Genomic DNA, 21,090 nt, shown 5'->3' with positions numbered 1-21,090 from the left:
TTGTGTTACTTTTTAATGATTTTTACTTTAGTTTACTTGTTAAATATTTTCTTAACTCTTTCTTGAATTGCACTGTTGGTTAAGGGCTTGTAAGTAAGCATTTCACGGTAAGGTCTACACTTGTTGTTTTCGGCGCAAATTTGATTTGATTAATTAATTTACCGCCTGGTGATGTCTCCAGGCAGACCAAAACTCCATCCCACCAAAACAGGATGAAATTTCAGGTCTTTTCAAACGGCTCTTACACTAAAAGGGCATTATCATAATTTTCACAATTTCACAGTATTATTCCAACCTCATATTTAAAACATAGGGAAATCACATTTTTGACTGCACTAGGCCTTTAAGAACATAAATTGTAGGTTAATAATATAACATTGTATTACACACCATAAACTTATTCCATAGATCCATATGCGAAAATTTGTGTTTAACCTGTTGTTGTTAGTAATATTCATAAGAAATGTTTTTTTTTTTTTTAAATATATATTTTGAGATGTGGCCACGGACTCCTTGGACCCCACTTTGAGAACCCCCGAAATAGGGTGCCATTTTGAATGTAGGCTGTGTGAATTTCTACAGGCTGTGTGAATTTCTACAGGCTGTGTGAATTTCTACAGGCTGTGTGAATTTCTACAGGCGTTTCAGGACACGCTGAGTCTGTGCCATACAGCCACCACCTTCTCGGGGTGAGACATGCTGTCCCTCCACTGCTCTGCTGCTTCCTGCGTCGGGCTGTCGAAGCCAAGGTGAACCTGCAGAAAAATGTATGTTGTTATGTAACTGGCCTGATCTTCCGAAACGCAAAAACTCCACGTGGTTACTGGTGTGTGTGTGACAGCGAGATAGGCAGAGCGTTTATGTGCATGGATAGTGACAAGAAGAAGAAGAAAACGAAGAAGAAAGTCATACAGATTCAGTACGTTAAGCCGTTATCACCTGTCCGAGGAAGTGTTTTCGTCTGACAGAGCGGCGGCTGTAGAGTTTGACTGACAGCAGGAAGCTCTGGTCCAGAGCTAAGGGGAAGTAGAAAGACTCAGTCCAGGTCAGCTGACCTCCGGAGGACTTCAGGGTGTGAGTCTTCTTCTTCATCACCACCCTGCCCAACTGCTGCATCTCTATCTTCACAAAGAACGCTGTTTCACAGACAAGGAAGGGGGGGGGGTGGAATACACAAGCAAAATGGTCACTCGTTAGCCTCGGAAGCCCAAGGCTTCTCACGTACCAGACGGGATTTGTAAGGATGGCCACTCAAGATTACTCATCATTCAAATAATTTCAAATGTTTTCGAAGAATGGAATGATGTACATAAATGATGTAGGTGGTCAGATCCAGACCTGGGTTCAAATACTATTAAATATATTTCTAAAACATTCAGTATTTGCTGCTGTTGCCTGCCCGGAGTGCCTGGTGTTGGCCAGGGTTGGCACTTGTTGGACTTTCCATTGGTTCCATTGCAACAGGCAAGTTCAATTGAGCACAGCTACATTTATTTTTATTTTTTTTAAATAATATTTTGAACCCAGGTCTGGTCAGGTGAAGTAGACACCTACCTTGCCTGAGTGGTACAGGGAGGTTCTGGGCAGCGAGGATCTGCAGCTGGATGCGTCCGTTAACAGGCTGGAAACAGGTGGCCAGGTGCAGCTCAGCGTGACACACCTGGAGATAGGACGGAGAGGAAGAAGAGGAGAACTTCAGACACTGGAGACTGGATACATTTCTACAGTTTCAAACATTTTCTACCAACAACCTTATGTTGCTAAACACACTGGTGCCATCCCAAATGCCTGTACTTGGTTAGGTAGCTAATGCGGCGTGTCAACAACGTGATTTCCAGGTATGGTAACGTGAGACTAGGTAGCGACGTAACAGCAATGTGATTTAGAGGCATGGTAACGGAAGACAAGGTAGCGACGTAACAACAAGGTGATTTGGAGGTATGGTAACGGAAGACAAGGTAGCGACGTAACAACAAGGTGATTTGGAGGTATGGTAACGCAAGACTAGGTAGATATAATACTTACTGCTTCTGTGTCAAATCATTAAATCAAATTTTATTGGTCACATACACATGGTTAGCAGATGTTATTGGTCACATACACATGGTTAGCAGATGTTAATGTGAGTGTAGCGAAATGCTTGTGTAATGACTCGAAGCGAGGTGACCATCTCTGTCGGCGCCATCTTGCGTTGTGGATTAGTTTGAAGGAGTACCAAATTGAAGAAGATAGTGAAAACACCGCATGGACATTTTTAGGAGTTAACCGAAAGGAATTGAATGTTCTGTGCTTGTTTGTGCTGTCTATGTGTACCATAAAGTGGTAGACTAAATCCTATGGTCTAACAACGTGCTGTTGGATGTCTCTTTTCTGAGAAAGCATAATGATGATTTGTGTCTGACTTCTGGACCACAGAATGTCCTCTCCCTCTCTCCGTCCCTCCCGAGGTTTGACCTACCACTGACTTCTGGATCACAAAATGTCCTCTCCCTCTCTCCGTCCCTCCTGAGGTTTGACCTACCACTGACTTCTGGATCACAAAATGTCCTCTCCCTCTCTCCGTCCCTCCTGAGGTTTGACCTACCACTGACTTCTGGACCACAGAATGTCCTCTCCCTCTCTCCGTCCCTCCTGTTGTTTGACCTACCACTGACTTCTGGATCACAAAATGTCCTCTCCCTCTCTCCGTCCCTCCTGAGGTTTGACCTACCACTGACTTCTGGATCACAGAATGTCCTCTCCCTCTCTCCGTCCCTCCTGAGGTTTGACCTAGCACTGACTTCTGGATCACAGAATGTCCTCTCCCTCTCTCCGTCCCTCCTGAGGTTTGACCTACCACTGACTTCTGGACCACAGAAACAGAACAGCACCCATTTATAATGTCATTTTCCCACATACTGACCTATTATCTGCCAAAGGGAAGGCCCTTTTCTGTTTCAGTATGACAATGCCCCCTTGTACAAAGCGAGGCCCATACAGAAATGGTTTGTTGAGATTGGTGTGGAAGAGCCCTGACCTCAACTCCATCGAACAACTTTGGGATGAATTGGAACGCCGACTGAGAGCCAGGCCTAATCTCCCAACATCAGTACCCGACCTCACTAATGCTCTTGCAGCAGAATGGAAGCAAGTCCCCGCAGCAATGTTCCATCATCTAGTGGAAAGCCTTCCCAGAAGACTGGAGGCTGTTATAGCAGCAAAGGGCGAAACCAACTCCATATTAATGTCCATGATATTGGAATGAGATGTTCGACAAGCAGGTGTCCACATACTTTTGGTCATGTAGTGTATAGTAGTTGTGCATCTGTAACTTTCTAACTCATCATTATTCACGATTCATTCAGGACTATCTGTTACCATGGTAGCATCCACATTAATGTAGAAGTGTTTAGAAACATATTCTATTCTTATTTACAATAAAAATTACACCAAAATTATACAATAGTTTAGTTACCATTCATTTCTACTGGGCAAAAAAATGATCTAAAACACAACCAAAACAAACAGCAAATGAATCCAACAAATTGACGTAATCATTGCGCGCTAGGAATATGGGACAAAATGCAAAGCTTTTGACTACTTTAATACACATAAGTGAATTTGTCCCGATACTTTTCGTCCCCTAAAATGGGTAGAATTTGGAGAAAAAGTGCTTTAATTTCTAAACGGTTCACCCGGCATGGATGACAATACTCTCAAATTAAAGCTGACAGTCTACAATTTAACCTCATAGTCATTGTATCATTTCAAATCCAAAGTGCTGGATTACAGAGACAAAACAACAACAAATGTGTCACCGTCCCAATACTGTTGGAGATCACTGTACATGTCCTGTGTTATCACAACATTAAACACAATCATAACCGTATGTATCCCTAGAAAATACACATTATTTGTTTAAGCATAGTCTTTAAACACAATCATAAATTGATTCATGAGTACAAAGCTCAGGTCGCTCAGAATCACATGATGGCGGCATCCCAAACGGCACCCTATTCCCTATTTAGTGCACTACTGTTGTCCAGGTTCCATAGGGCTCTGGTCAAAAGTAGTGCACTAAATTTCATTTTATTTAACCCTTATTTTACCAGGTATATTGACTGAGAACACATTCTCATTTACAGCAACGACCTGGAGAATAGTTACAGGGGAGAGGAGGGGGGATGAATGAGCCAATTGTAAGCTGGGGACGATTAGGTGACCGTGATGGTATGAAAGCCAGATTGGGAATTTAGCCAGGACTCCAGGGTTAACACCCCTACTGTTACGATAAGTACCATGGGATCTTTAGTGACCACAGAGAGTCAGGACACTCGTTTAACGTCCCATCCGAAAGACGGCGCTCTACACTAGGCAATGTCCCCAATCACTGCCCTGAGGCATTGGGATATTTGAATATACATTTTTTAAATAGGGAACAGGGTGCCAATTGGTACGCAACCAATGTTGCAACAGAGAAAGGGCTCTTAATGACATTCCCATTGCCAAGTGACACATTTCTCCTGCTTCTCTTTTCAGCAGACAGCCACTGCTTTTCAGCCAGGAGCATGATCCGTTTCAGCCACACGGCGGACATGTTGAGGCCTGACAACAACAATATGTAGAAGGACATTTCCTGTTACGGTAAGTAAAGTCCATAACCTTTCTTAAACTTCCTGGACTGTGTATACAGGTGTAGGATCGTAATTTGATCACCCTGTTGCAGGCAAAATTTCATGTACAACTTGTAGTGTTTCATGAGGTTTAAAAAGGTTTCTGAAGTTTGTAATTTCCACTTGAAAACGGCAGCAACCCCTTCAAAAATGTCCATTATAATTATAATCCACATTTCCTGTTGCTGTATGATTATTTTCCTGATGCAGCTCAAATGAACTGGCTCAAATTAAGATCCTACATCTGTACCTCAGATGGCTATAATATCCATTAAAAACATTTCACATTATTATTATATATTTCTAAAGAATATTATTGCATCAATTGCTACTACCATTAACCTCCACCAACAACTCTCCACATAATGAGTCTATAACCCCCACCAACTACTCTCCACATAATGAGCCTATAACCTCCACCAACAACTCTCCACATAATGAACCTATAACCCCCATCAACAACTTCACATAATGAGCTTATAATCCCCATCAACAACTCTCCACATAATGAGCCTATAACCCCCATCAACAACTCTCCACACAATGAGCCTATAACCCCCACCAACAACTCTCCACATAATGAGCCTATAACCCCCATCAACAACTCTCCACATAATGAGCCTATAACCCCCACCAACAACTCTCCACATAATGAGCCTATAACCCCCACCAACAACTCTCCACATAATGAGCCTATAACCTCCATAAACAACTCTCCACATAATGAGCCTATAACCCCCATCAACAACTCTCCACATAATGAGCCTATAACCCCCACCAACAACTCTCCACATAATGAGTCTACAACCTCCACCAACAACTCTCCACATAATGAGTCTACAACCCCCATCAACAACTCTCCACATAATGAGCCTATAATCCCCATCAACAACTCTCCACATAATGAGCCTATAACTCCCATCAACAACTCTCCACATAATGAGCCTATAACCTCCATCAACAACTCTCCACATAATGAGCCTATAACCTCCATCAACAACTCTCTACATAATGAGCCTATAACCCCCACCAACAACTCTCCACATAATGAGTATATAACCCCCACCAACAACTCTCCACATAATGAGCCTATAACCCCCACCAACAACTCTCCACATAATGAGCCTACACAAAGGCTTTTTCCAAAAGATGCATGTATTGTATCCACTGTTTCAAATACACACTCTTCATAGGATGGGTTAGTCTATTTCAGAAAGAGGGATACAACAAAAGGGAAGCTGTTATGTATGACTCTGTCTAAGGCCTGTGTTATCTAAGGGCTTGGTTGGGTGCCTTAAGAAACTGCAAATAAGCCAGTGGGTCACAGTTGGGCAGTAAAATGAATAATGAAAGCAACAGCTGGGACCAGGACGATACTCCCTGAGGACAGGTTGGTGTTTAGAGGGATACTCCCAGAGCGCCGGTTGGTGTTCAGAGGGATACTCCCAGAGGACAGGTTGGTGTTCAGAGGGATACTCCCAGAGGACAGGTTGGTGTTCAGAGGGATACTCCCAGAGGACAGGGTTGGTGTTTAGAGGGATACTCCCAGAGGACAGGTTGGTGTTCAGAGGGATACTCCCAGAGGACAGGTTGGTGTTTAGCGGGATACTCCCAGAGGACAGGTTGGTGTTCAGAGGGATACTCCCAGAGGACAGGGTTGGTGTTTAGAGGGATACTCCCAGAGGACAGGTTGGTGTTCAGAGGGATACTCCCAGAGGACAGGTTGGTGTTTAGAGGGATACTCCCAGAGGACAGGTTGGTGTTTAGAGGGATACTCCCAGAGGACAGGTTGGTGTTCAGTGGTATACTCCCAGAGGACAGGTTGGTGTTCAGAGGGATACTCCCAGAGGACAGGGTTGGTGTTTAGAGGGATACTCTCAGAGGACAGAGTAGTGTTCAGAGGGATACTCCCAGAGGACAGGGTTGGTGTTCAGAGGGATACTCCCAGAGGACAGGGTTGGTGTTTAGAGGGATACTCCCAGAGGACAGGGTTGGTGTTTAGAGGGATACTCCAAGAGGACAGGTTGGTGTTCAGAGGGATACTCCCAGAGGACAGGGTTGGTGTTTAGAGGGATACTCCCAGAGGACAGAGTAGTGTTTAGAGGGATACTCCCAGAGGACAGGTTGGTGTTTAGAGGGATACTCCCAGAGGACAGGGTTGGTGTTTAGAGGGATACTCCAAGAGGACAGGTTGGTGTTCAGAGGGATACTCCCAGAGGACAGGGTTGGTGTTTAGAGGGATACTCCCAGAGGACAGAGTAGTGTTCAGAGGGATACTCCCAGAGGACAGGTTGGTGTTTAGAGGGATACTCCCAGAGGACAGGTTGGTGTTTAGAGGGATACTCCCAGAGGACAGGTTGGTGTTTAGAGGGATACTCCCAGAGGACAGGTTGGTGTTCAGAGGGATACTCCCAGAGGACAGGTTGGTGTTCAGAGGGATACTCCCAGAGGACAGGTTGGTGTTCAGAGGGATACTCCCAGAGGACAGGTTGGTGTTCAGAGGGATACTCCCAGAGGACAGGTTGGTGTTCAGAAGGATAGTCCCAGAGGACAGGTTGGTGTTCAGAAGGCTAGTCCCAGAGGACAGGGTAGTGTTCAGAAGGATACTCCCAGATGACAGGGTTTTCATCCACAAAATTATTAATTCATTCAAGGTTTACACAAATACGTCCATTCAATAGAGTACTACATCAGAAAAACAAATGGTCCAAAACCCATGTCTCTACCATGTACAGTTCAAAAGTTAGACGTTTTATTCAGAGAATTGCTCATATTTAGATTGAATGGAATGTCGTCACAGGAAATTATGAAAAAGAGGTCGCTGCTGAATAGAACTCTGTTTCGCTGCTCCGAGGCAGAACGGCGCTAACTTCGAACGTCCACTGACAAGCTAACTAGTGGCTGCAGGTTCATGAGTGAAAACTTGGGCTTTTTCACAATGAAATCCACTGGATACAAAACAAGAACTTAATTTATAACAGTGCATTTGGGAAAGTATTCAGACCCCTTGACTTTGTCCACATATTCTTACATTACAGTTTTATTCTAAAATGTATTAAATTGTTTTTTTCCCTCATCAATCTACACACAATACCCCATAATGACAAAGCAAAAACAGGTTTTTAGAAATGTTTGCAAATGTATATATAAATAATGAATAAATTAAATATCACATTTACCTAATTATTCAGACCCTTTACTACTTTGTTGAAGCACCTTTGGCAGCAATTACAGCCTCGAGTCTTCTTGGGTATGACACTACAAGCTTGGCACACCTGTATTTGGGGAGTTTCTCCCATTCTTCTCTGTAGATCCCCTCAAGCTCTGTCAGGTTGGATGGGGAGCGTCGCTGCACAGCTATTTCAGGTCTCTCCAGAGATGTTCGATCGGGTTCAAGTACGGGCTCTGGCTGGGCCACTCAAGGACATTCAGAGACTTTCCCGAAGCCACTCCTACGTTGTCTAGGCTGTGTGCTTAGAGTCGTTGTGCTGCTGGAAGTAGGGCTGGGCGATATGGCCAAAATATTATATCACGGGCGGTATGACGGCATGACGGTATTTGACGGTATTTTTAGTTTTTGAATATTAAAAGTTCTACATTTGCTTTTATGAGTAGTGAGTGATCCCAGGATGCTTTATGAGTAGTGAGTGATCCCAGGGTGCTTTATGAGTAGTGAGTGATCCCAGGGTGCTTTATGAGTAGTGAGTGATCCCAGGGTGCTTTATGGGTAGTGAGTGATCACAGGGTGCTTCATGGGTAGTGAGTGATGCCAGGGTGCTTTATGGGTAGTGAGTGATCCCAGGGTGCTTTATGAGTAGTGAGTGATCCTAGGGTGCTTTATGAGTAGTGAGTGATCCCAGGGTTCTTTATGGGTAGTGAGTGATCCTAGGGTGCTTTATGAGTAGTGAGTGATCCCAGGGTGCTTTATGAGTAGTGAGTGATCCTAAGGTGCTTTATGGGTAGTGAGGGATCCCAGGGTGCTTTATGAGTAGTGAGTGATCCCAGGGTGCTTTATGAGTAGTGAGTGATCCCAGGGTGCTTTATGGGTAGTGAGTGATCCCAGGGTGCTTTATGAGTAGTGAGTGATCCCAGGGTGCTTTATGAGTAGTGAGTGATCCTAAGGTGCTTTATGAGTAGTGAGTGATCCCAGGGTGCTTTATGAGTAGTGAGTGATCCCAGGGTGCTTTATGGGTAGTGAGTGATCCCAGGGTGCTTTATGAGTAGTGAGTGATCCTAGGGTTCTTTATGAGTAGTGAGTGATCCCAGGGTGCTTTATGAGTAGTGAGTGATCCCAGGGTTCTTTATGAGTAGTGAGTGATCCCAGGGTGCTTTATGAGTAGTGAGTGATCCCAGGGTGCTTTATGGGTAGTGAGTGATCCCAGGGTGCTTTATGAGTAGTGAGTGATCCCAGGGTGCTTTATGAGTAGTGAGTGATCCTAGGGTTCTTTATGAGTAGTGAGTGATCCCAGGGTGCTTTATGAGTAGTGAGTGATCCCAGGGTTCTTTATGAGTAGTGAGTGATCCCAGGGTGCTTTATGAGTAGTGAGTGATCCCAGGGTGCTTTATGAGTAGTGAGTGATCCCAGGGTGCTTTATGAGTAGTGAGTGATCCTAGGGTGCTTTATGAGTAGTGAGTGATCCTAGGGTGGCAACACATACAGTTGAAGTTGGAAGTTTACATACACCTTAGCCAAATACATTTAAACTCAGTTTTTCACAATTCCAGACATTTAATCGTAGTAAAAATTCCTTGTCTTAGGTCAGTTACTATCGCCACTTTATTTTAAGAATTTGAAATGTCAGAATAATAGTAGAGAGAATGATTTATTTCAGCTTTTATTTCTTTCATCACATTCCCAGTAGATCAGAAGTTTACATACAGTCAATTAGTATTTGGTAGCATTGCCTTTAAATTGTTTAACTTGGGTCAAATGTTTTGTGTAGCCTTCCACAAGCTTCCCACAATAAGTTGGGTGAATTTTGGCCCATTCCTGCTGACAGAGCTGGTGTAACTGAGTCAGGTTTGTAGGCCTCCTTGCTCGCACACACTTTTTCAGTTCTTCCCACAAATTTTCTATAGGATTGAGGTCAGGGCTTTGTGATGGCCACCCCAATACCTTGACTTTGTTGTCCTTAAGCCATTTTGCCACAACTTTGGAAGTATGCTTGGGGTCATTGTCCATTTGGAAGATCCATTTGTGACCAAGCTTTAACTTCCTGACTGATGTCTTGTGATGTTGCTTCAATATATCCACATAATTTTCCATCCTCATGATGCCATCTATTTTGTGAAGTGCACCAGTCCCTCCTGCAGCAAAGCACCCCCACAACATGATGCTGCCACCCCCGTGCTTCACGGTTGGGATGGTGTTCTTCGGCTTGTAAGCCTCCCCCTTTTTCCTCCAAACATAACGATGGTCATTATGGCCAAACATTTCTATTTTTGTTTCATCAGACTAGAGGACAATTCTCCAAAAAGTACGATCTTTGTCCTCATGTGCAGTTGCAAACCGTAGTCTGGTTTTTTTATGGCGGTTTTGGAGCAGTGGCTTCTTCCTTGCTGAGCGGCCTTGAAATACATCCACAGGTACACCTCCAATTGACTCAAATTATGTCAATTAGTCTTTCAGAAGCTTCTAAAGCCATGACATCATTTTCTGGAATTTTCCAAGCTGTTGTAAACTTCTGACCTTCTGGAATTGTGATACAGTGAATGATAAGTGAAATAATCTGTCTGTATACAATTGTTGGAAAAATTACTTGTGTCATGCACGAAGTAGATGTCCTAACCGACTTGCCAAGTTTGTTAACAAGAAATTTGTGGAGTGGTTGAAAAATGAGTTTTGTGTGTAAACTTCCGAGTGTATGTAATCTTCCGACTTAAACTGTACATTTTAAGTGATTTCAATGAGTCTTTCTCCATTCTGATTGTTTTATACTGTTCAAGTAAAAGTAAAGATACGTTAATAGAAAATTACTCAAGTAAAAGTGAAAGTCACCCAGTAAAATACTACTTGAGTAAAAGTCTAAAAGTATTTGGTTTTAAATATACTTAAGTATCAAAAGTAAATGTAATTTATAAAATATACTTAAGTATCGGAAGTAAAAGTATAAATAATTTCTAATTCCTTATATGAAGCAAACCAGACGGAACCATTTTCTTGTTTTTTTTTATTTACTTTTTTTTATTTACTTTTTTTTATTTACTTATTTACTTGCCAGGGGCACAGTACAACACTCAGACATCATTTACCAACAAAGCATTTGTGTTTAGTGAGTCCTCCAGATCAGAGGCAGTAGATGGCCGGGGATATTCTCTTGATAAGAGTGTGAATTGGACCATTTTCCGGTCCTGCTCAGCAGTCAAAATGTAATTAGTACTTTTAGGTGTCAGGGACAATGTATGGAGTGAAAAGTACAGTATTTCCTTTAGGAATGTAGTGAAGTAAAAGTAAAAGTTGTCAAAAATAAAAAGGTTGGAGTCATTAAAACTCATTATTCAACTACTCCACAAATTTCTTGTTAACAAACTATAGCTTTGGCAAGTCGTTTAGGACATCTACTTAGGGCAACTTGCTAAGAAATGACAAACTAACTGTTTGCTGATGTAAGAAACACAAACTAATTGCGTAATTATAGAACACTAGAGGATTTATATTAAGATCAAAGTGACAACTGAATTGTTGTCATCAACAGTGTTGCATGTGCTGCATTGACCAGACCGAACGCAAGTGTCTCGTGGTTGAGGAACATGAAATACGCTCCTTGAGTGACAGGCGGCATGGCTAGGTCGCGGTGGAAAGTGGCAGGGAGAGAAAGAGCGAAGAGAGATGACTCAAGTAACAAAGTACTTGATGGAGTGCTGCAAAGATGGTTGTCCTTCTGGAAGGTTCTCCCATCTCCACAAAAGAACTCTGGAGCTCTGTCAGAGTGACTATCGGGTTCTTGATCACCTCCCTGACCCATTTTTACATGCTTTGGTGTGACTCGGTCGGGGATCAAACTCCACAAAGTTCCCAATCTCAGGCCGGACACTCAAAACCACAAGGCCACTGAGTTGGAAATTGACTTTCTAGTCATTCTATTTCTATGCTGTACAACTCTATACTCACAGTGGTCATGGAAGGGGGGATGAGCTCCATCCAGTGCTGTGTCTCCTCAGGGCCCAGCTGTCTGAGGGAGAGGACACACTCTGCCACCGTCCTCTTCCTGGGGTGGTGGGTCTGCAGCCGGAATACCAGAGCACAGCAACGCAGCTGCTGCAGCCGCAACGTAAACACAAAGGTCTCCATGAAGACTGTGTCCTAGGAGGAGGGAAGGAGGGAGGGAGCAGAGATAGAAGATTAGGATGGTACTCCACTTTGACTAGTATCTGGTAGATTAGGACGGTACTCCACTCTGACTAGTATCTGGTAGTATGTTATCAGAGAAGATCACATTGTTTCTTCACTTACTTACTCGTAGATCCTAGTGGAGCAAAAAGCATCAACAGTGCAAATGGATAAATCCTGTTCTCACTTTATTTACTGCCACTAACTCGTCAGGCCTGCAACAGCTCAACAACAGAAACACTGCGCTCGACAAGAGGCTAAACTATCAGTGAGAAATAAAAGCCAGTGACGCAGTCAAGGAATGTAAGAGCTCAGAGGAGATCTCTCTCTCTCTCTATCTATTTTCCTTGATCACATCTGGTCCCGTATCCACAAAGTATCTTAGAGAATGAATGCTGATCTAGGATCTGTCCATATAGTCTGAATCATTATGATCTATAAGGCAAAACTGATCTTAGATCAGCACTCCTACTCAGAGACGCTTTGTGGATACATGCCCAGGTTAGCCAATGTAATGCCCAGGGGAGAGGACGGAAGGATGTTAAGTTGCCAGAGAGAATGACTTTTACTTTCTCCCAGACAGACATTTTCTCTCTATCAAACAGAAGGCCAATGTCTAAGATGTGAGGATGCTGCTTGGTAGCTAGAACTGCTACTTGGATGTGAAGCTATCAGGTAACCAACCATCAGTGGTTCAGTGTTGTTAGGTCGGTCTAGGTTGAATATAGAGACGGTTAAGACAACGTAATAATATCCATGCAGGAGGTGTTCGAAAATAAACACATTCATTGGGAACTACCAGCTCCGTTGCTGATTCTAGAGGATTAGCATTGAAACAGTGACCAGCGTGACAGTAAATCAGTTATTTTACGTGTAGGGTTAGTATTTCGCTGAAATTCACTACGATTACGTTTATTTTCCACTTGGATGACACATTATCTGTACTGCTAACATTTACTTCCAGTCGTTTTTGCTCTGGAGTTGCTGTGCCAATGAATCTGTTTATATTCGAACGCCCCGCATGGAATTATTAGGTTGTCTTAAGCCGTTCTTCTCCGACCTAGAGATGAGGTGAGGAAATGCTCGACAATCCTGATCCCAGATCTGTTTGTGCATGACAACCACCATAGGAGTTGACTATAGGCCTACAACTCAAACAGGTATGGGACCAGGCTAATGCTAGTCTATCTTAGATGTGACTGGAGACCTAGTATTGTACAGTAAATGGGTTTAGACTGGTGCCAGAACTGTTTGTGTTGTCTTTCCTACATCACTGACATCACATGAGTTAACAAGAGAGCACAAACAGATCTGCTACCAGGCTAACATGGGGTTGGGATGCGTTAAATAACTTACCGGAGAACCTTCCTTGACAGAGCTCTTGAACTGTACTGGTTTGCTCATAGTGATGATGCCTTTAAAGCTAATCTTCTGCTGCTCACTGCTGTTCTGAGCGAGGGATACATCCTTACACTGAGAGAAGGAGAGAAAGAAGACTTAGAAGTCCGGCTACAGAGGTAGATGTCCGACTACAGAGTTAGAGGTCCGGCTGCAGAGTTAGAGGTCCGGCTACAGAGTTAGAGGTCCGGCTACAGAGTCAGAGGTCCGACTACAGAGTCAGAGGTCCGGCTACAGAGTCAGAGGTCCGGCTACAGAGTCAGAGGTCCGGCTACAGAGTCAGAGGTCCGGCTACAGAGTCAGAGGTCCGGCTACAGAGTCAGAGGTCCGGCTACAGAGTCAGATGTCCGGCTACAGGGTCAGAGGTCCGACTACAGGGTCAGAGGTCCGACTACAGGGTCAGAGGTCCGACTACAGGGTCAGAGGTCCGACTACAGAGTCAGAGGTCCGACTACAGAGTCAGAGGTCCGACTACAGTAGGTATCATAGTGTATTTAATATACAGAGACTTCTAACCAAGTGTCTCAGGATTTCTCTTGTTTTTGGTTGAAAGTAATTTACTTGGTAGCGTATCTACGTTGTGATCGTATTTTGTGATATGATCAGAAGAGTATGACCTTTTAATTTTTGATTGGAAAGGAAGTGCTTGTTAATCTACTTTACAGTTGAAAAATAAACTCAAAGCAGCGATTATTTAAAAAACTTCTCAGAAGTTAACAGAGCAGTGACTTGTGAGAGAGAGGAGAAATTGAGATGGAGTTTCTGGGTCCTGGTTTCTGGTCCGACAATCTGAGACAGAGGCTTCATTCAGTCACCTAGCAGGGAGGTACAATGGGCCCTTCAGTCCCCTTGGTAGCCCCTTCCTCCCGCGGCCTATAACCGTACCTGTACCAACGTGATCCACACCTGCTCCAGGGCCTCCTGGTAACTCAGCCGGACACACAACTTCCCCAAGTCCCTCTCATCTCCAGACAACGTGATGGACTCTACAAAAACAGACACAACAGAGACATGTCGGTTCAATGGAAAACACCAACAGAGACATGTCAGTTCAATGGAAAACACCAACAAAGAGACATGTCAGCTCAATGGAAAACACCAACAGAGACATGTCAGCTCAATGGAAAACACCAACAGAGACATGTCAGTTCAATGGAAAACACCAACAAAGACATGTCAGCTCAATGGAAAACACCAACAGAGACACATGTCAGTTCAATGGAAAAACACCAACAGAGACATGTCAGTTCAATGGAAAACACCAACAGAGACATGTCAGTTCAATGGAAAACACCAACAAAGACATGTCAGCTCAATGGAAAACACCAACAGAGACACATGTCAGTTCAATGGAAAACACCAACAGAGACACATGTCAGTTCAATGGAAAACAAGTTGATGAACGTGACTGTTCGTTTGGAAATCCATCTGCATTTGTGCATTGTGAAATTCTTGATGTGCTGTGTGTGTGTGTGTGTGTGTGTGTGTGTGTGTGTGTGTGTGTGTGTGTGTGTGTGTGTGTGTGTGTTAGGAAGTGAATTGTTGTCTTTGTTCTGTAGTCAGGGTTTAGTGTTTCCTTTATATTGGTTACCAAGGCTACGACTGGGGTGTGTGTGTGTGTGTGTGTGTGTGTGTGTGTGTGTGTCTGTGTGCGTGTGTGTTAGGAAGTGAATTGTTGTCTTTGTTCTGTAGTCAGGGTTTAGTGTTTCCTTTATATTGGTTACCAAGGCTACGACTGGGGTGTGTGTGTGTGTGTGTGTGTGTGTGTGTGTGTGTGTAATGGTTACCAAGGCTACGGCTGTTCTCCAGGGAGTCCCTCTGGGAGGACGATGCACTGCTGCTCTGGACACTGGACACACTGTCGTAACGCTACAATGGGACACACACACACACACACACACACACACACACACACACACACACACACACACACACACACACGTGTTAGGCACTGGACACATTGTCATAATAAACACAGAGACAACCTAGCGTGAAATCAACAGGGCATGAACAGGACATGAACAGGATGCTCAAACAGACTGTGTATTATTATCTCTGCATGAATACATTACACAGCAACATCTCAATAGCTGGACTTCCCCGATATTACATTACACAGCAACTTCTCAATAGCTGGACATCCCCGATATTACATTACACAGCAACATCTCAATAGCTGGACATCCCCGATATTACATTACACAGCAACATCTCAATAGCTGGACTTCCCCGATATTACATTACACAGCAACATCTCAATAGCTGGACTTCCCCGATATTACATTACACAGCAACATCTCAATAGCTGGACTTCCCCGATATTACATTACACAGAAACATCTCAATAGCTGGACTTCCCTGATATTACATTACACAGCAACATCTCAATAGCTGGACTTCCCCGATATTACATTACACAGCAACACCTCAATAGCTGGACTTCCCCGATATTACATTACACAGCAACATCTCAATAGCTGGACTTCCCCGATAAGGCATGAGAGCAACTAACAATACAGCACACTAAGCATCAAATCACAAAGTTCTGGCCCAGGTTCAACCAGGTACCAGATGTGTTCCAAATGGCCCCCTATGTCCTTTATAGTGAACTACTGTTGACCAGGGCCCATAGGTCACTATATAGGGAATAGGGAGGAATTTAGGATGCAAGCCTAATATCAGTTCACTGAAACACTGTGAAACGTGTACTGAAACTGAAGTTTATCACGTTATTTATCACCAGGTTCTGTACGATAGATTGTAATGTTTATCGTGTTTTTTTTGGGGGGGGGCGAGACATGAGGCCAAGTATTCATAACAAATTCACTATCAATATATACCTGGTAACCAACGGATTGTTTATGACTGCCGATTACGATACAATACCCTGTATATTACTAATACAGCCGAGAGGACCCCACCCAGACCAGCCCTAACCAAACCCTACATATTACTGTGATTGATTACCACTTCATTCAACACAATCAACAGAGCTTTTCGCCGTCTTTTAGAGGCTGGGAGGTGAGTGACGGTCGATGAAAACCATGAAGGTGGCCGTGTGACGCACAATGACTTTACAGTGGAGGACAGAAAAAGGTATGGCAGCTCATAGGTGGATTTAGGCTTGGCTCACAGAGGCATCACACTGAACGTGTCAGAGGTAAACAATACAGGTGTTTGGTTATTACATAAACATCCTCACTCACCTGCATGTGGCTGGGAGGGTTGGAGTTGGACAAGTCAAACATGGATTTGCTCAGATTCCCAGTCTTCATATTCCCACCTGAAAGCCAAGCAAACCTTGTTAAGCAAAGATACTTTTTCCCAATGTGAAAGCTAAGCAAACAATTACTAAGACACAGGAAAATCTCAGTATTTGCAATATGATGATGGGAGACTTTTCTCTTTCTGATTTTACAATACACACCTGATCCAGAGGTCCTGGTCTCTCCTCACATGTAAACCAATATGAGCTGGTATGAGGAGAGACTTTTCTTATCCGTGATATTACAGTACACTAGGGGTTACGGGTGAAATACAGTACACCAGGGGTCAGATTACAGTACACTAGGGGTCAGGGTGATATTACAGTACACTAGGGGTCAGAGGTGATATTACAGTACAGGGTTAGGGGTTAGGGTGATATTACAGTACAGGGTTAGGGTTTAGAGTGATATTACAGTACAGGGTTAGGGGTTTTGGGTGATATTACAGTACAGGGTCAGGGTGATATTACAGTACAGGGTTAGGGGTCAGGGTGATATTACAGTACAGGGTCAGGGTGATATTACAGTACAGGGTTAGGGGTTTAGGGTGATATTACAGTACAGGGTTAGGGGTTAGGGTGATATTACAGTACAGGGTTAGGGGTCAGGGTGATATTACAGTACAGGGTTAGGGGTCAAGGTGATATTACAGTACAGGGTTAGGGGTCAGGGTGATATTACAGTTCAGGGTTAGGGGTTAGGGTGATATTACAGTACAGGGTTAGGGTTTAGGGTGATATTACAGTACAGGGTCAGGGTGATATTACAGTACAGGGTTAGGGGTTTTGGGTGATATTACAGTACAGGGTTAGGGGTTTAGGGTGATATTACAGTACAGGGTTAGGGTGATATTACAGTACAGGGTTAGGGGTCAGGGTGATATTACAGTACAGAGTTAGGGGTTAGGGTGATATTACAGTACAGGGTTAGGGTGATATTACAGTACAGGGTTAGGGTGATATTACAGTACAGGGTTAGGGTGATATTACAGTACAGGGTTAGGGTGATATTACAGTACAGGGTTAGGGGTCAGGGTGATATTACAGTACAGGGTTAGGGTGATATTACAGTACAGGGTTAGGGGTCAAGGTGATATTACAGTACAGGGTTAGGGGTCAGGGTGATATTACAGTACATGGTCAGGGTGATATTACAGTACAGGGTCAGGGTGATATTACAGTACAGGGTTAGGGTGATATTACAGTACAGGGTTAGGGGTCAGGGTGATATTACAGTACAGGGTTAGGGGTCAGGGTGATATTACAGTACAGGGTTAGGGTGATATTACAGTACAGGGTCAGGGTGATATTACAGTACAGGGTTAGGGGTTTAGGGTGATATTACAGTACAGGGTTAGGGGTTAGGGTGATATTACAGTACAGGGTTAGGGTGATATTACAGTACAGGGTCAGGGTGATATTACAGTACAGGGTTAGGGGTCAGGGTGATATTACAGTACACACCTGATTCTGAGCCCCGGGGACTCTTTTTCAGATTGCTGTGTCGTGTTGTTCCGGGAGACATGTTGGTGGAGGAGTCAGGGTTATAGACTATGTTACTGGCCCCTGACAGCTCCGCCTTCCTCTCTGCATAGGTGCTCCTGGCTGAACCTGGGGTACATAGAGGTTAGAGGTTACCTAACACATCCCCTAAACCTGGGATACACACAGAGAGGTTATTGCCATAATCAATACAGTATGTACATTATGATATTAGCAATAAAACATGAATTGATATTACATTTTCGCTCTGAGAAAAGCCCAGACAATGCTGGTTGTAAAAATGTCCAAATTTGTGACAGTAAAGACACTGATTGATTGATTGATTGATACATACTGTGTAGCCCTGGTGTCTGGTAGCTGAGGTAACGTGATCCTCGTGGTTGGATGTAGGAAGGTTTGAACGTGGGGAGGACAAATGGGATCTCTTTTCCATCCTGAGGGAGTTTAGAGAGGAGATAGTCCTCTGATACCCCTACACCCTTCCTGGGGACACCTGAGATAGCTCTGGCTGGGGGCATCTTCATTGTAATCACTACAAAGTAGAATAAACCATTTTTCATTTTTTTCCCCCCCAGAGGGACTTCAGTTTACTAAGTAGTGGACATCCCATCACATCTGATATGATAAGGCTGTAAACAATATGGTACTACATTTTTAAAAAGGGGAAAATAACACAACGGATAGATTCTAATCAATATATTTTCTTTAATAAACATTTGATAGATAGGTGATATAACATAAGCCAAGGAGTAATCCAATAGCTATAGGCTACATTTTTTTTTATATGTATAAAATTAACAATTGACCTTGTTGTTCGATCTCAGCGTCCTTGCCTAGGAAGGTCTTGCAGCAGTTCTTGATACATTCCATTGCCATGCTGTAATAGGGTCGTAATCCAGAGTACACAACAGAATAAACAGCAGCACTAAACCAACTGTATACCGCTTGAAAGTTTCTGATGAATTTACATTCAAATAACTTGACTGAGATTATCTTTCTGACGACAGAATAGTTCCAAGAAATGAATTGCCCCCGGAGTCAGCTATATCTTCTGATGAGAAGAGATACATATCGAGAAAAGATTCCTAGACATTTCAGCAATTATTATCATTTTACAATAACCACATTAAAACCAAACTAAAACAATTTATTAAAAAAAAGACCTGTTAAGCAGATATTCCCGCCCGGGAAAACGCACAACTTCTTTCAATACTTGTCTATAGAAGAGCTGGGACCGTGGACATTCTCCCAGGCTGTCTTCCTCCTTAACTTCCACTGGAACCCACAGACACGTTTTAGGTCCTAGTGCCCGTCGGGTTTAAGGCTGGTTGGTTCTGTTGACATGCTCCACCTCTCACCGGTAATGCCTTTCAACGAGACATTCTCAGATTATTAACAAGCTTCCTTCTCCAAAAACGAAGTTAATAATAAACAAGTAGGACTCTAAATTGCTTCCTTAATAAAGATAAAGAATGGTATAGTCTATTAATGTGATCTCCTTATGTTATAGTCTATTATCTATTACTGTGATCTCCATGTTATAGTCTATTAATGTGATCTCCTTGGTATAGTCTATTAATGTGATCTCCTTATGTTATAGTCTATTAATGTGATCTCCTTGTGTTATAGTCTATTATCTATTACTGTGATCTCCATGTTATAGTCTATTAATGTGGTCTCCATGTTATAGTCTATTATCTATTAATATAATCTCCTTATGGTATAGTCTATTAATGTGATCTCCTTGGTATAGTCTATTAATGTGATCTCCATGTTATAGTCTATTAATGTGATCTCCTTGGTATAGTCTATTAATGTGATCTCCATGTTATAGTCTATTAATGTGGTCTCCATGTTATAGTCTATTATCTATTAATATAATCTCCTTATGTTATAGTCTATTACTGTGATCTCCATGTTATAGTCTATTATCTATTAATGTGATCTCCTTATGGTATAGTCTATTAATGTGATCTCCTTGGTATAGTCTATTAATGTGATCTCCTTATGTTAGTCTATTCATGTGATCAGGTAACATAGCAGAAGTGAGCCCCCTGCAGCAGTAGAAAATATACAGTGACAGAAACAATGTGTACTCAGACCAGAGCAGTCATAGCCTGGTAGCAGACATAGCCTGGTAGCAGACATAGCCTGGTAGCAGTCATAGCCTGGTAGCAGCCATAGCCTGGTAGCAGTCATAGCCTGGTAGCAGCCATAGCCTGGTAGCAGTCATAGCCTGGTAGCAGTCATAGCCTGGTAGCAGACATAGCCTGGTAGCAGTCATAGCCTGGTAGCAGACATAGCCTGGTAGAAGACATAGCCTGGTTGCAGTCATAGCCTGGTAGCAGTCATAGCCTGGTAGCAGTCATAGCCTCGTAGCAGTCTATTTGGGCTAACATTCCACTCCTTGCCATGACTTGGAATTGGAATGTTAGCCCAAACAGATCTGGGGCCAAGCTAGTTCAAGTTAGGCAGGAATCAAAACATTTCTGCCAAGGATGAAAGCGTATTTCTTGATGGCTTGCTGACACATACTGCAGAGAGACGCTGCTACACAAAACAACACATTGTATCAGATATTGTAAGCTCACGTTCACAATTTATTTAAAGTTTAACGCTTCACAGGAAATAACTGAAGACTGAGTTCATCGATAACAAATAGAAATATGCAGTAAACAGCCAATACTGACAATAATTTCAATCAATGACCAATCAATGATCATAAATGTTTTATTTTTAAAGAGGAGAGAGAGAGAAACACATAGCCTTTACAATACAACATAAATATCCTTATGTGTGGAAAGTACCTTAGTCTGATAGATTATCATAATGTACAGTCCAGTAACAGTCTGATGTGGATGTAAGAATGGGGAAGGGAGGTGGTGAAATGTAGAGCAAGGTGCCTCCGTGTCCTATAACAACAGATGAGAGTTTATTGAATG

The 21,090-nt window shown here is 43.0% G+C and overlaps 1 protein-coding gene across 1 annotated transcript; it reads right to left on the bottom strand.

Annotated features, from left to right (window-relative positions):
• Positions 1-19,497, bottom strand: LOC106611472 (tandem C2 domains nuclear protein). Its single transcript, XM_045723746.1, has 12 exons — positions 19,312-19,497; positions 18,955-19,025; positions 18,483-18,680; positions 18,110-18,256; positions 16,587-16,663; positions 15,168-15,249; positions 14,266-14,366; positions 13,339-13,455; positions 11,764-11,955; positions 1,555-1,660; positions 940-1,136; positions 1-755 (listed from the first exon to the last, which is right to left on the bottom strand). The coding sequence occupies exons 2-12, from the start codon at positions 19,022-19,024 to the stop codon at positions 645-647; spliced, it is 1,398 nt and encodes a 465-aa protein (XP_045579702.1). The 5' UTR covers position 19,025; positions 19,312-19,497; the 3' UTR covers positions 1-644.
• Positions 19,498-21,090: the final 1,593 nt, after the last annotated feature.

This window comes from Salmo salar, chromosome ssa09, assembly GCF_905237065.1.
Source record: "Salmo salar chromosome ssa09, Ssal_v3.1, whole genome shotgun sequence".
Classification (NCBI taxonomy): domain Eukaryota; kingdom Metazoa; phylum Chordata; class Actinopteri; order Salmoniformes; family Salmonidae; genus Salmo; species Salmo salar.
The sequence above is the reverse complement of the archived record's forward strand: the minus strand, read 5'-3'. Positions and strand labels throughout refer to the sequence as shown.